General features: G+C 43.3%; 1 protein-coding gene across 3 annotated transcripts in view; it reads right to left on the bottom strand.

Annotated features, from left to right (window-relative positions):
- Positions 1 to 13,215, bottom strand: part of SLC36A4 (solute carrier family 36 member 4) — a 120,792-nt gene extending 107,577 nt beyond the window's left edge. For 2 of the 3 annotated variants that reach the window (XM_064441377.1, XM_064441379.1), the window contains exon 1: positions 13,117 to 13,215. In XM_064441377.1, the coding sequence (XP_064297447.1) occupies positions 13,117 to 13,213 (97 nt within the window). In that variant the 5' untranslated portion in view covers positions 13,214 to 13,215. Of the gene's footprint in view, positions 1 to 12,753; positions 12,910 to 13,116 lie in introns of those variants that run through there. The other variant, XM_064441378.1, reaches the window with a different exon arrangement.
- Between the last annotated feature and the right edge of the window lie 1,078 nt (positions 13,216 to 14,293).

The following is a 14,293-nucleotide window of genomic DNA, read 5'->3' as shown; positions in this document are numbered from 1 at the left end:
TAAGCTTCTTTGTTTTGTAAGAAAAACACAGATGCTAACTGAATACCTGTGAAATCTGTAACACCAGTGAGATTTTAGAAGCATTTAAAAGAAGGTATGGACAAGTGACATCTTTAAAGTACATAGAGGTATATGAATCTGCCAAACACGAGTTTTATTTTGGGGAGTTATTATGGTCAATCTGATAAAAATTACTAATTTGAAAACAAGACACATGCACAAAACTAGTCAGGAAATACAGAACGTACTAAAAATTAGCCATTGTATTGGGCTTGCATGGCATGATTTTGGTAGCGGAAGGGCTACAGGGGTGGCTTCTGTGAGAAGCTGCCAAAACCTTCCCCCATGTCTGACAGAGCCAACGCCAGCCAGCTCCAAGATGGACCCGCTGCTGGCCAAGGCCGAGCCCATCAGTGATGGTGGTAGCGCCTCTGGGGTAACATAGTTAGTAAGTGGGGGGGAGGGAGCGGAACTGCGCATCTTTGCAGGCGGAGTGAGGATTGAGAATAACTGAGAGGAACAGCTCTGCAGACACCAAGGTCAGTGAAGAAGGAGGGGGAGGAGGTGCTCCAGGTGCTGGAGCATAGATTCCCCTGCAGCCCCTGGTGAAGACCATGGTGAGACCAGGCTGTCCCCCTGCAGCCCATGGAGGTTAGCGGTGGAGCAGATATCCACCTGCAGCCCGTGGAGGACCCTGTGCCAGAGCAGGTGAATGCGCCCGAAGGAGGCTGTGACCCCATGGGAAGCCCACGCTGGAGCAGGCTTCTGGCGGGACCTGTGGCCTTGTGGAGAGAAGAGCCCACATAGGAGCAGGTTTGCTGGCAGGACTGTTGATCCCGTGGGGGACCCATGCTGGAACAGCCTGTTCCTGAAGCACTGCACCCCATGGAAGGGACCCACCCTGGAGCAGTTTGTGAAGAACTCTAGCCTGTGAGAAGGATTTGTGTTGGAGAAGTTTGTGGAGGAGTCTCCTTTGGGAAGGACCCCACACTAGAGCAGAGGAAGAGTGTGAGGAGTCCTCCCCGTGAGGAGGAAGGAGCAGCAGAGACAATGTGTGATGAACTGACCACAACCCCCATCCCCCATCCCCCTGTGCTGCTCAGGGGGGAGGAGATACAGACTTCAGGAGAGAAGTTGAGCCTGGGAAGAAGGGAGGGATCAGGGAAAGGTGTTTTAAGATTTAGTTTTATTTCTCATTACTCTACTCTCATTTGATTGGCAATAAATAAAATTAATTTCCCCGAGCTGAGTCTGTTTTGCCCATGGCAGTAATTGCTGAGTGATCTCCCTGTCGTTATCTCCACCCACGAGCCTTTCACCGTATTTTTCTCTCCCCTATCCAGCTGAGGAGGGGACTGATAGAGCAGCTTTGGCGGGCACCTGGCATCTAGCCAGGGTCAATCCACCTCAGCAATTCAACAAATCATTACGGTCTTTCTGAAACTTTAAAGATGTCTAACCCATCAGCAGGGCACTGAAGCCAATACTAAGCAAGAGGACCTTATAAAGAAAAACTGTAGAACAAATGTAATATATTCTATGAAGCAGAAAGCATCTTATCCAGATAGTTAAAATTAAAAGCATATAGCTCAAACTCTCCTGAAAACAGCAAAGGGTCATCTGAATTTGGTGTCAATAAAGTTGAAAGACAGGAATGAAAGCAACTGACAGAAGCAAAGATGCCCAGTGGAGAGCAAAATTAGAGGTCAGAGACTCAACCAGAAAGGACACTGCAAAGCAAATTTATACTCTGTGATTTTCTAATTATACATGTTAAGACAGACTTAATCATCTTTCACTACATGGCACATAGTCTCTGACTTGATCAAAAGAAGGTTCAGCAAAGGATTTCCTCCTCTCTACTCCCACAGCACTTTGTTGACTAGTTCCTGAGGATGCCACGACCTTCCTCTCTCAGCTCTGAGTCACTGCTGGGCTCAGTCGACACTCACCAAGCCCTCCGTATCTAGTTCTGGAGTAAAGGCCTGTCCCCTCAGGGGTCAGAGGAAGCAAAGTGCCAATGCTGGAAGTTTCACCCACGGGGAAGTGATTAGGCTTATTTTCATTTTTTTAAATATTGAGTCTAAACTAACAATCTGAAGCGTTTTCACTAGGAACAAGCCAAACTAGAAGTGTGCAAAGTCTCTGATCACATGAGATTCAGCAACATGTAAGTGAAATCATCATTAAATTACTTTTCCAGTTTTGACTCCATCACATTTTGTAGGATGTTGTTTGTAATGCTAAACAATAATGACAACATGCAGTAAGGTTCCTATTTAGCAGTATGAGGGGACCAGAATGACTCTTAGGACCAACAGCACTGGTGAGTATCAGCAACTGCTCCATCGAGGGAGAAAAGTGAATTTCTCTTCTTCCATTCCAGCCTGACACTGAAAGGTCTGAGATATACATACGCACTGTTTACCACACAACCAGATCACGCTCAGAAGAATCTGAATTTTATAGACATCCTATTTTACTTTCTCCCAACTTCCTGACCCTTCTTCTGATCACAACGGTAGCCCTTTAAGAATGGATTTAGACATACTCAAGCATTCCCCTCATTTTTTAAGTAATAAGAATTTTTCTAAGACAAGCTGTTTTTTCCCTCAAAAATTCACCTGCCCATGCCTAAAGCCATCTAGTCATCTAAGGGTTATTGTTATTGCTATCCCAGCTCTGATAATTACTTAACTGTCCTGGCTAGGAGTGCTCTGCAGAAACACAAAGAAATCAGCCTCTGCCCTAAAGAGTTTACAATCTAATCGTCCTCGGTTCAGCTACTACGTTACTTTTAAAAGTTCTTCTTAAACCAGTTGTCATTTTTAACTTTTCCTGTGAAGTTGTTTTGTAGCTTACCGAAGGACTGCTTCAGAGTAGGCTGTCCTTAAATAAGATCCTTTTCAGTGTTTTTGATGGTTTATTTTGTCATCTGTGTGAATACCAGTCCTCATTATTTCCGTACATTCCACAAATGCATATGAAACATTGTACCAAATAAGCTCCAGGCAAAATACACATATTTGCAATACCTGGCAGATTTAATTCACACCAGAAACATCTTAAAACAAACAAAAATTTAAAGCACTACACAACAAGATTTCAGTATCAAAATCTTTAGCAGCAAGGAATTTTTAAAATATGTAGATAACTCTCAAAGAAGTTCAATACTATTTTTCCTAGTTATCAGTATTCCATAAGATGCCGAAGAAGTTACCTACTCCTTTGTCACCAAAGAACAGCATGATCAGACTGGCAAAATGCACTGAATTTTTCTGGGTTCTACTCTGGCAGGAAAATAAAATAGCAGCTATATAGAAACTAATGCATAGCATCTACGTAAATTCTAGCTTACATCATTTAAAAAAAAGAGTTTCTCTCCTGTATACACTAGAGAGATACACAATTCAGTTCTCATTTTCCACTCTACCATTACAAAATAAATAGAACAAAAATGTTTAGGCTCTTGACCAAGATGACCTGAACACATCTACATCAACTCCCACGGAGCACACTTTGATCTGGAACTCGCCTTGCTTTCTTTCGGGATCTTCAACTTCATCATCCATTGTCACTGCAGCCAAGGCTGCCATCCATCTTCTTCCATATTTATGAGTAGCAGAACCAGCAACATGTTTTCCCTAGTTGGCTCATTAAGCACTTGCATGAAAGAAATTGTCCTACAAGCACCCCAGAAAAATCGACAATTCCTTGGGCCCTGCCACGTTGCCTCCCTAGAGGCACTAGGTGGCAAAAGTCCCCCATGGGAAACAGGACCTGTCAATGGAAGGCTGCTTCTGCCTCTTTTTAAAGAGGTTTAAAGAAGACTTCATCCACCTCTTCTTCATGTCTTGGTGGTCTGTGGCGGACACTCACCTTTCCATTCCCCTTGTTGGCCTTACCTCTGATCTTGAGCCATAAACTCATTTGTCCCACACAGCAGTTGACTGATTATGACAAAAAGATAAACATTTTTGGACTTAAGAATTAATAGAATAGAAGTAAGATATATGCAAGTCAGATAAAATATACTGTCCTAATTCATTTAAATTCACTGTATTTGTCATGGAAGACTAAGAACAACAGGATGACAGATAACCCATGAAATAGAGGAGATGCTGGCTTTCCAGACTGAATTATCATAGAATCATAGAATTGTTTAGGTTGGAAAAGACCCTTAAGATCATCAAGTCCAACCGCTAACCTATCACTGCCAAGTCCACCACTAAACCATATCCTCAAGCACCACATCTACCCTTCTTTTAAATACCTCCAGGGATGGAGACTCCACAACCTCCCAGGGCAGCCTGTTCCAATGCCTGACAATGCTTTCGGTGAAGAAGTTTTTCCGCATATCCAACCTAAACCTCCCCTGGCGCAGCTTGAGGCCATTTCCTCTGATCATTCAAAGAGAAGCCAGCCTCTTCACCTATGAGGCTACACACCTGACCATTACCCCTTTTCTTCATCTCTGCCTCGGTTGACTTACCCTGACCTTCGTTCAGGAGTGAGAAGACTGCTTATGTTTTCATTACTGCCTTCTCAAAGAGGCAGGAAGAAAGCTCACACTATAAGATTCGTTTCAAAAAGGTAGCCTCCGCCCTGGCTGATGAGCCTGCTCCTACCTCTCCATCTTTCATGCCACACATACCTTCCTCATATATTTAAATTCTTAAGTCCCTTTGTACACCACCACTTCCAATACATGAATTCTTATGGGGGAAAAACCCTTTGCTATTTGAAACATCAGTAACCACTGTGCTTTCCAGGGATGCCACCTGGACAAACAGCAGGTCACTTGGGTAGCAGCCTACTTCTCTGCCTGCTATTCATAATGGTAAACTTGAGTTTTAAGGAGACATCTACCTGAGCATGATGCAGTTTTTAAGTATCTTTCATATACAGTTTTCACCATACAATTTACTCCTCGAGATTGTAACCAATCATGTTGACCTGTGGTCATATAACACGATCACATGTTACATGTGACCTACTGTAACAACCCAAAAGATAACCAGCTTCTCCACAAAAAGATGTTATATGCAAAGTTTTTAGTCCACACCTACAGTCAGTATAAACCTTTAAAGGCTTATGACCTTTAAGGATCATCTTTTTCCACTCCCCACGCCCGCCATGGGGAGGAACATCTTTCACTAGACCAGGTTGCTCAAAGCTCTGTTCAAACTGACATTCAACACATCCAATGATGGGGCATCCACAACCTCTCTGGGCAACCTGTTCCAGTACCTCACCACCTTCATCATAAAAAAAAAGTCTTCCTTACGTCCACCTATACCTACCCTCTTTCAGTTTAAAACCCTTGTCCCTTCTCCTGTCACTACAAGCCCTGGTAAAAAGACTCTCTCCATCTTTCTTATAAGCCCCTTTAAGTATTAAAAGGCGGCAATAAGGATCTCCCCGAAGCCTTCTCTTCTCCAGGCTGAACAACTCCAACCCTCTCAGCTTTTCTTCACAGGACCATTGCCAGGACCCTCCTCTGTACCCGCTCTAACAGGTCCATGCCTGTGTTGCGATGGGGGCCCCAGAGCAGGATGCAGTACTCATACTCAGGATGGGGTCTCATGGGAGCAGAGCAGAGGAAGATCCTGTATGGCAGCAATTTCATATCACTTCCTAAGGCAACAGCACTATCATATCACTTTTTTAAAGTTTGCATGAGGAGAGATTTTGCATTTCCAATGATGTCCTACTAGAACACAGAAAGTAAAAGTTCCCCTCCATAAGTGAAAAGTACAGCTACGCATAAGTCGCATACACTAACCTTTACGGGTCTTGAATTTTTGCGATGGAATATTTTGTCCTCATGCTATTTTTTGAGTTTTCACTTAAATGATTTGCCAGACAAACGATCCTCAAGCATGCACAACTTTTACAGCATGTTCTTCTTTTTCATCAAGGCATTCTCTGCTGGATCCACTAAGTTATCTCCATATCAAAACACTACATAAATACTTGTGTTTGATTGTTTTCACCTCATGCATTTGCTTCCACAACCTTACATCTCCTCTCAGCCTTGTAACTACTCATTTTTTCTGCATACAGTATAAAAGGTCTATTAAATCTTCTTTACCACTTCTCCTTATGCCTTTTGCTCTATGCTGTTCTGTACTTGAACCTTTCTCCAGATAGTCTGCATCTCAAGATTCAGGAAGACCCATAAAACCGCAAAAATCACAACAGAGATCTCTGAACTACAGCACAGCACACAGTCTCTCACAAGCAAGAACAACTGTAAGCATGTGCTCTTATTTCAACTTGAGACCTCTTCAAGCGTAGTTGTACTCCTCCATCACTGCAAGGTCTTCTACACTACACAATCATCTTAACCAGAAATGAAAGCAACAGTGAATTTAATATAGCCCCCACTGTTTAACTTAAGCTACTTGGGTAAAACACCTGACTGTCCTTTCAGGGTAAAAATTATGTCTAAATATGCTGTCATGGTTTAATCCCAGCTGGCAACCAAGCACCACACAGCCGCTCATTCACTCCCCTACACTGGGATGGGGGGGAGAATTGGAAGAGTAAAAGTGAGAAAATACAGGGGTTGAGATAAAGACAGTTTAATATGTAAAGCAAAAGCAGCACATGCAAGCAAAGCAAAAGAAGGAATTCATTCACTCCTTCCCATGGGCAGGCAGGTGTTCAGCCGTGTCCAGGAAAGCAGGGCTCCATCACGCGTAACGGTTACTTGGGAAGACAAACACCATCACTCCAAACGTCCCCCCCTTCCTTCTTCTTCCATCAGCTTTCTATGCTGAGCATGACGTCATACAGTGTGGAATATCCCTTTGGTCAGTTTGGGTCAGCTGTCCCGGCTGTGCCCCCTCCCAACCCCTTATGCAACCCCAGCCCACTCACTGGTGGGGTGGGGTGAGAAGCAGAAAAGACCTTGGCTCTGTGTAAGCCCTGCTCAGCAGTAACTAAAACATCCCTGAATTATCAACACTGTTTCCAGCACAAATCCAAAGCATAGGCCGATATTAGCTACTATGGAAAAAATTTAACTGTATCCCAGTCAAAATCAGCACGTTTGTTTACCATGGCTGTTTGAATATTTATTTCCAAATCCTGGGGAGGTATAAGTTACATATTTTTTAGTATCTGTTTTCCAAGACCATTCTGCTATTTTATTAGTACCACTTATGCAATAGAACATCCCAATTTCATACTCAATTGCCTTCCCAGCTGAAAGCCGTGAGCCATCACTGATAATGACAGAAAAGGAATGCATCATAAAAAATACTAACTTTGAAAAGCCACATTAAAGTTTTATTTACAAAGCGGCTCAATGTGCACAGCCATACATTTCATATAAAACTTGAACCCTCATAGCATGGAACCTCCTATTTGAAAGGAGCAGCTGCTATGCTGTAGTCACTACATGCAAGAACTGAAAGGTTTTGGCACACATACCACTTTCTGCTACACATTACAGTTACCTACATTCTGCTTTCAGTACACTCATGCTAACCTGTCCACCATCGCTGGTCTACAGGTTGAAATGAATGAAGACTTGAATGTCAATAAAAGTTAATAGAATGGCAGGATCTTAGTCGTTTCTTTAAACATTCTGCTTTTAAATACAGCTAAGCAGCAGCCAGACAACATTCATGTGCCAAGCTGGTAAGTGTCAAAACAATGTTTTTACAGGGAATTTCCTTATGTGAAGAATGTAGCACCGGCTGTTCCAGAGACAAGGGAAGATTTCACCTTACTTAAATATTGAAATGGGTCTATTTGACCACAGAGAAAGAAGGTGATTCTCCCCAAATGTCCCACTAAAAAATTTTAAAGCTGCATTCAGTGAAAGCAAACACCTCTATATGCTTCTTTTTACAGATACAATCTTTGCCAATGTTCATTGCACAGAATTTGCATTATGTAACTGATTTTATTGCTATTAGTTTACCACACCGCTGTACTTCAACTTCTCAAATGCTAATCAAATTGATAATCCTTAAAAGAAAAAGAAAAAACCATTCACCTACTGTATCTCAAAAACACAACCAGGCCTTCCAAAGCTCCAAGACCACTCCCACCAGCTTTTCTCTGAGGGGGTAGATGGTCACGACAGCAGCAAAATAACACAAAACTAGAGCACAGTAGGAGGATTAATTAATTATCTTCTATGACTGGCCTTTTTTACCAGATGAGAGGCATTTATTTTAACCCAGTTATTAGGCAGACATTTGTCTGAGCATATGCCTGGCAATAAAGAAATTCTTTTTTTTAAAAGCAGGATTCAACGCAACACATTTGAACTTACTATTGTTAAATATACTATCCTGTACAACGCAAATTATAGTTAAATGTGCTTTATGTTTATAGGTCATAGTAAGTCTTAGATATTTTGTCTACTGCTATAGGCTAAATCTCTAACATATATTTGCAGGTCAGCGCAACAAAAAACAGTAGAAATCTAAGACGACTTCTGAAGAAATTAAATCCGGAGTGAAAGAATCTGATTTTAGACCAAGCACCCAGTAGAACACTTTGCTTGTAAGACTCCACAGAACAATAACCCTTTAAAATCTACATCCATTTATGTACATCTTTTGCTTTGTGGGACCAGTACGTAACCATGATAACAATCCCTTGAAATCTCTTCAGCCATCCTTTAGGATACTGGTCCTGGGCAACAGATACAGAGGGGACTGGAGTAGATTAGTTTGACTATTTACCCATGTTCTCAGAAATAGCTTAAATTAGACCTCACAATATCCGCTTCCTATCTGTACACTCAAGCTGGCAGTTCGTTGATCCTATTCTAACGTAACAGCTCATTTGAGAATAAATTCTACTAGAAGAGATTTAAAACATGGGTGACAACAGTAAGCACCAACCCATATTGTGGTAACTACGCTTACTACAGGTTACCCTAAAACACTGCATTATATAAAACACTCCAACAATGCTATTTGGTCACTACTGTAGCCATAGAAATGCTCTTGAATTGCCTCTTTTCCCCATCATTCCTCCTTTATCCCACAACTGCTGTATAGCTTTGGCATAAAACATGTGAATCCATTAACAGTAATGATACTGGGACATAATACAAGATTTGGATCACGCAACTTTCTAAGCATGGGTTTTCATTTGGTAATAGATCCCTACTGTCGGAATACTGTGGCTATGTAGCTACTGCACAGTCCAAACTCACACTGACATCCAGATTTGTGTAACATCCCAATTTAATACATCCAAATTTGTGGTCTAGAGCAAGGCACCTGGCAAGAAACCCTGAGCTTTCTCTGCCCCATAAAGCAGACACATAATCACAAAATAGAAAAGCAAGTGCTTTGCATACTTGGACCTAGCCAGAAATTATTCTGGAAAGTCCAGTCACTGCCAGAAAATTGGCATGGAATATGCACTTTGACTTTGATTTCTTCCTAGAAAGGTCCAATATGTGCAGTTTAAATATGATCTCAAACTCCAGCTACAAGACCAGCATACACATGCCACACCTGAATCGAGGTGAAGCTGGCCGCCTGCTATCGCACAAAGCACGTTGTGCAGAGCACACCTCAGCCTACCTTAGGTCCATGCTCCACCAAGCTGTCCAGACTGCATCCAAACACTGTACACTATTAACGATACAATCCAGTGCTCAGTCACAGGATTCACTGAAAATTTTGCATCATCTTTATTCAGCACAACTAAGAATGAGGAAATTAATTTCTACACATGCTCTTGTTTTTACTTGGCCAAAGTACCAGCCAATTTTCAGCCTTCAGCTAATATTAAATTTTTTTCTCATCATGCCAACACAAAAAGTTTTCAGATCAAATGCTGTCTTCAGATTGTCTTTAACAGTCTTTAACAACATTTATCACTGTTTCTGCTTTCTTCTGTGAACACCCATGTAAGCAGGATGCCAAAATGCTCTGCAAGTACTGCTACTATCAAGTAAGGCAACACAAAGTGCACTTCATCTTCTCCCAGAATTACCACTGCAATGTTAAAATGGTTCCTTAACCCACTAGAGAGATAAATCACTGATTCACTACAGCTACACATCATGCTATAATCATCCATAAATGTTGACACTGTATGCTCAAAGACCTCTGAAGAATTTCAATCGCTAGCCAACCACAGTTACATAGCAAGATTAAATCTGTAGTGTTTAAATTGTTATGACCACTATTTCCAGTTTTGTATCTTCCAGTGTATTTTTCTACCTCCTAGAATTTGCCAGCATCTTGCCAACTTTTATGGACATACTACCAAAGAAACCCTTGAACTGTTATTAAATGTACTTAATTCTAAAGCTTTTATACCATACTCAAGTAAACCTTTAGTTCAAAAGCTTTGCAAAGAAATGAATTTGCACCAAGACCTTTAGTTAATTTTTCTGTACTGCTCAAGCAATTAACACTTCCAAAATTAACCAAACCTCTCAGAACCACAAGGGATAAAACTAATTCCATCATTTTCAGTTTATGGGTGAAACAGAGGCAAAAGGATGAAGCAGTTCACCAGGGCTGCACAGCAAGTTAAAGGCCAAGGAGATGCTAAAAACAAAGACAAATACAATCTCCCATTGTTCCTTTGGAGAATGTCACCTCCCAGACAACCTCCTATCTAAAATCCCTTTTCCAAATCCAATTTAGCAGTGTGATCTGTTTTGTTTTTTTTTTTTCTTGAGGGTTTTGAAGTCAATGTCATTGAATAGAAAGAACAGGATTTTACTTATAAGCATAAAAAGACCTGGGGGAGGAGGAACATACAGATCTTGTCAGAGCACCACTTCACATGTATATTCAATGCTTGACAAAAAACAGTAGGCAAAAGGGGTCTTGTAGATACTTCACCACTCAGTCAGGTCCTACACAAGAACACACTAACATGGCCAGAAACACAGCACAAGATTCACAGTCCTGTGAAATGTGTTTATTTATATTAAATAGAGGGTGACCTAGTGCCTCTCTAACAAGGATACAGATTCAATGTAATAAGCAGCTGTTTTGACTGCTGTATAAAAGAGAAAAATTGAACCACACAATCTTCACCCGAGCCTAAAATATGGTTTTACACTAATATTTTCTCACAGGCTTTAGAACACCGTACTCATGATCCAGAGGGCGTGCCCAGAGCCTCCGTCACCTAACCAAGCCTGTGGCTGCTCTTACAGGACAAGATTAGTGATCGAGTCTCTGAATAGCAGAGCTTCTCAGTTCAGCATTCTGAACGAGGGCTCTCAAGAAAAAAATCAGTTACAAAGACAACATTGTCACTAATTATTTTCAGAATCTGCAGCTGGCTCAGTAAGCAGCTCACAGTATAACTCTCAGTTACTCCCCCAACCACAGAAAGAAATACCTGTTTCTCCACTCCCCAAACTTCAGCCTAAAAATAACCTTCCCAGCATTTCTCCAGAAGGCAAACTGTGAAGAACAGCATTGTCCACCAAACACACGTGAATCAGGCAAGATCTGCCACGTTACACAATCACATGCTTCCCCAACCGCCAAAGAAATTAGGGATCAACACAAGGTGACCGTGAATGGTGGTGCTAAGGGCACGCTTGTCAAGACTGAAAAACTTCTGTAGCTTTTCTAGTTCAAGGGGGAGTTAGCAGATAATCCTATTCATCCATATGCAAGTCAGCTCCCTTTTTATTTTCCACTACCTCAACTCCTTCTGAATACAAGACATAAGAACAAACAAACAAAAACCTCAAATATGTTTTCCAGAATGAAAATTAGAAAGTAAAACTTATCTGGTTTAAAAAAAATCTTATTAAATACTAATAATTACATTTTCCAGAATAGTAAAAGTTAGCATTAGCTTTTGTTGTGTTTGTTTTTCAAGAACTTTAAAGCCATGCTTGGTGCAGTTATTCAAATCACTATTTTTCTTTGGAAAATATATCTTCGTGTCATTTATTTTGCTTCATTACAGACTGTAACTTAATATTATGATAGAATCTATAAATCTTGAGAATTGTTATTTCTAAACAAATGCTACTCAGTAAGCAGGAAGAATTGTTTGCTTTTGCATCGTAACTGTCAAATTCAGAAGGTTAATAAAATGAGACGCCTGAATTATTGAACCAAAGCGTACACAGGTCTCCATAGTTCCTTATGCGCTTTTATGAGGAGTGCTTTTACCCCAACACACAATGGATCATTTACTTGGAAAGACGTTAGTCTTAAATAACCCACTGTCCTGTCTAGACCAAGTTACACATTTCTACATGATTAACACACTTTCACCTGATGACACACTGGTAAGATTTAAATTTTATTAGGCGTTCAATAGGACCAAACCATGTAAAAAACTTCTGCAACCTTACCAAGTGTTGATCTGTATTTTTAAACAGGTAAGCCCATTAAAAAAAATCCGGTTCTGAGGTTTCTAATAGAGAAACTGTCAGATCTGTGAACCTTAGGAAAAAAAAAAACCCACCACGACTAAAACTTCTCCCCGCCACCGTCGGGCGGGAGGCGGCGGTCCCTCGCTGCGGGGTGGAGCAGCCGCCGGGACAGCAAACCCCGACGCGAGATCACAGGGGAACACAGCTTCCAGATGAGACTTTCAGTCCAGAATCAGCTTTACTTTATACCTAAAGCTGTTACAAGTTCTCTCGTCTGTCTATGGGTGGACAAATGAAGGGGTGAACAGACGCGCGCCCTCCCACACCCGGATTTAAAGGTCCGAAGAGCAATCTGCAGTAAATACAGCCAGGACACCAGCACACACACCCCCCAAACACCGCACAACCTTGCATCGAAGATAAGAGCATCCCCTAACGATGCAAAGAGAAACCATTTCCTGAACCTCCCCGCACGACTAGCGCTGCGCTGGGCTGGGCTGCGCTGGGCAGCCCCGGGCCGCCGCCTGACGCAGAAGGGCGGCCGCAGAGGGCCCACCCCCCCGCCGGTGGGATGGTTCGTCCCGCCCGCCTCGAGGCGTGAGCGCTCCAGCGCATCCCCCGCGGGCTGAACCATTCTTCCTCCAAGGGAGGGGGGGCGAAGTTGGCCGGGCGCTCTTCACGCTCACGTTCCCTCCTCTCCGCCCCGCGGCGAGCCGCCGTCCCGCTGCCCCTCGGCCGCTCCCGCCGCCAGGCCGCACGGCGCGCCTCACCCAACTCCTCCCTGCCGGCGCCGTCCATCTCCCCGCCGCCGCTCCGCTCGCCCTTCCGCCGGTGTGGAGCCGCCCGGCACGGCGAGGCGCTGCGCATGCGCCCCGCCCAGCGGGCTGCGCCGACCGGGAGCCAACCATAGACACCAGGCGGAAAGACAAGACGTGCGGTGGGGCAGAGTGGGTGTTGGTCCTCCGGGCTGGGTGTGCGGCGGGCAGTCATGCTGCGCTCCTTGACGCCTGCATAGTTATGTCCCGCGCTTTCCTCTGTGTGCAGCAGCAGCCCCACTGCTTTGTGCCCTGTTAAGCATCAATCCTTTAATATACAAGAGTATATATATGTGTGTGTATGTGTATGTGTAGTACGTGTGCGCAGGGCCTGTCCCTGCCCGGGCCAGGCGCGGTGGGCCAGCCTCGCCAGCGATCTCCGTTGCAGCAGGCTCCCCACAGGAACCTCTCGGCAGAGGTGCCCTCTGCCCCCTGGGCACCCCAGCCCGGCTGTGCCATGTATGGAATAACTGCTGGAGGTGACTCAGAAATTAAACGTACGTTTTCAGAAAAGGTACTGCACTGAAGAAGCTTTCAAGGTGGAGTGCTGTTGATATGCGAGGAATCCGTTCCACGGAAGTTCCCTAGTAACCTTAGGTGTCAGCAATGTCAGGAGAACCTGGCGTCCTGACTCTAAGAGGAGTTGTCTGGAGGGTGGAGCAGTGTGGAGGCACCGCGGCCAGGCTCTGTGTTAAATGGGAACTCGAGGTACCGTGGAGCTGGTACACTGCATATTTGCCACCCTGGGCCAACAGTCCGTCATACTTTTGACAAAATGCCGTCCTTCTGGTGAACTTTGCTCATTATAATATCATTATAATACCAAAACACACCTCCATCCCAAAAGTTACCTGCCTCTAAGGTGTGACCACCCCTCACTGACAATGCGCTTTGAATTTCTTCTAGTCTACACTTTTAAAAATAAAGTGAGGAAATTTTACACCAATCATAGTAAAGGTATGTATGACTAGAGTCACTCCAGCTCCACCTGAAAGATAAAAAATAGTATGAAATGTGTGAAGAGAAAGAGGGTGTTAGGGAAGATACCATCACGTACCACTTTGACTTTTGGGACCAGTTGACGGGCTGAGCCTCTCTTCCCCTCCACTGGGGCACCTTCGGGTAAGATTGG

Source organism: Phalacrocorax carbo, chromosome 1 (genome assembly GCF_963921805.1).
Source record: "Phalacrocorax carbo chromosome 1, bPhaCar2.1, whole genome shotgun sequence".
In the NCBI taxonomy this organism is placed as follows: domain Eukaryota; kingdom Metazoa; phylum Chordata; class Aves; order Suliformes; family Phalacrocoracidae; genus Phalacrocorax; species Phalacrocorax carbo.
The sequence above is the reverse complement of the archived record's forward strand: the minus strand, read 5'-3'. Positions and strand labels throughout refer to the sequence as shown.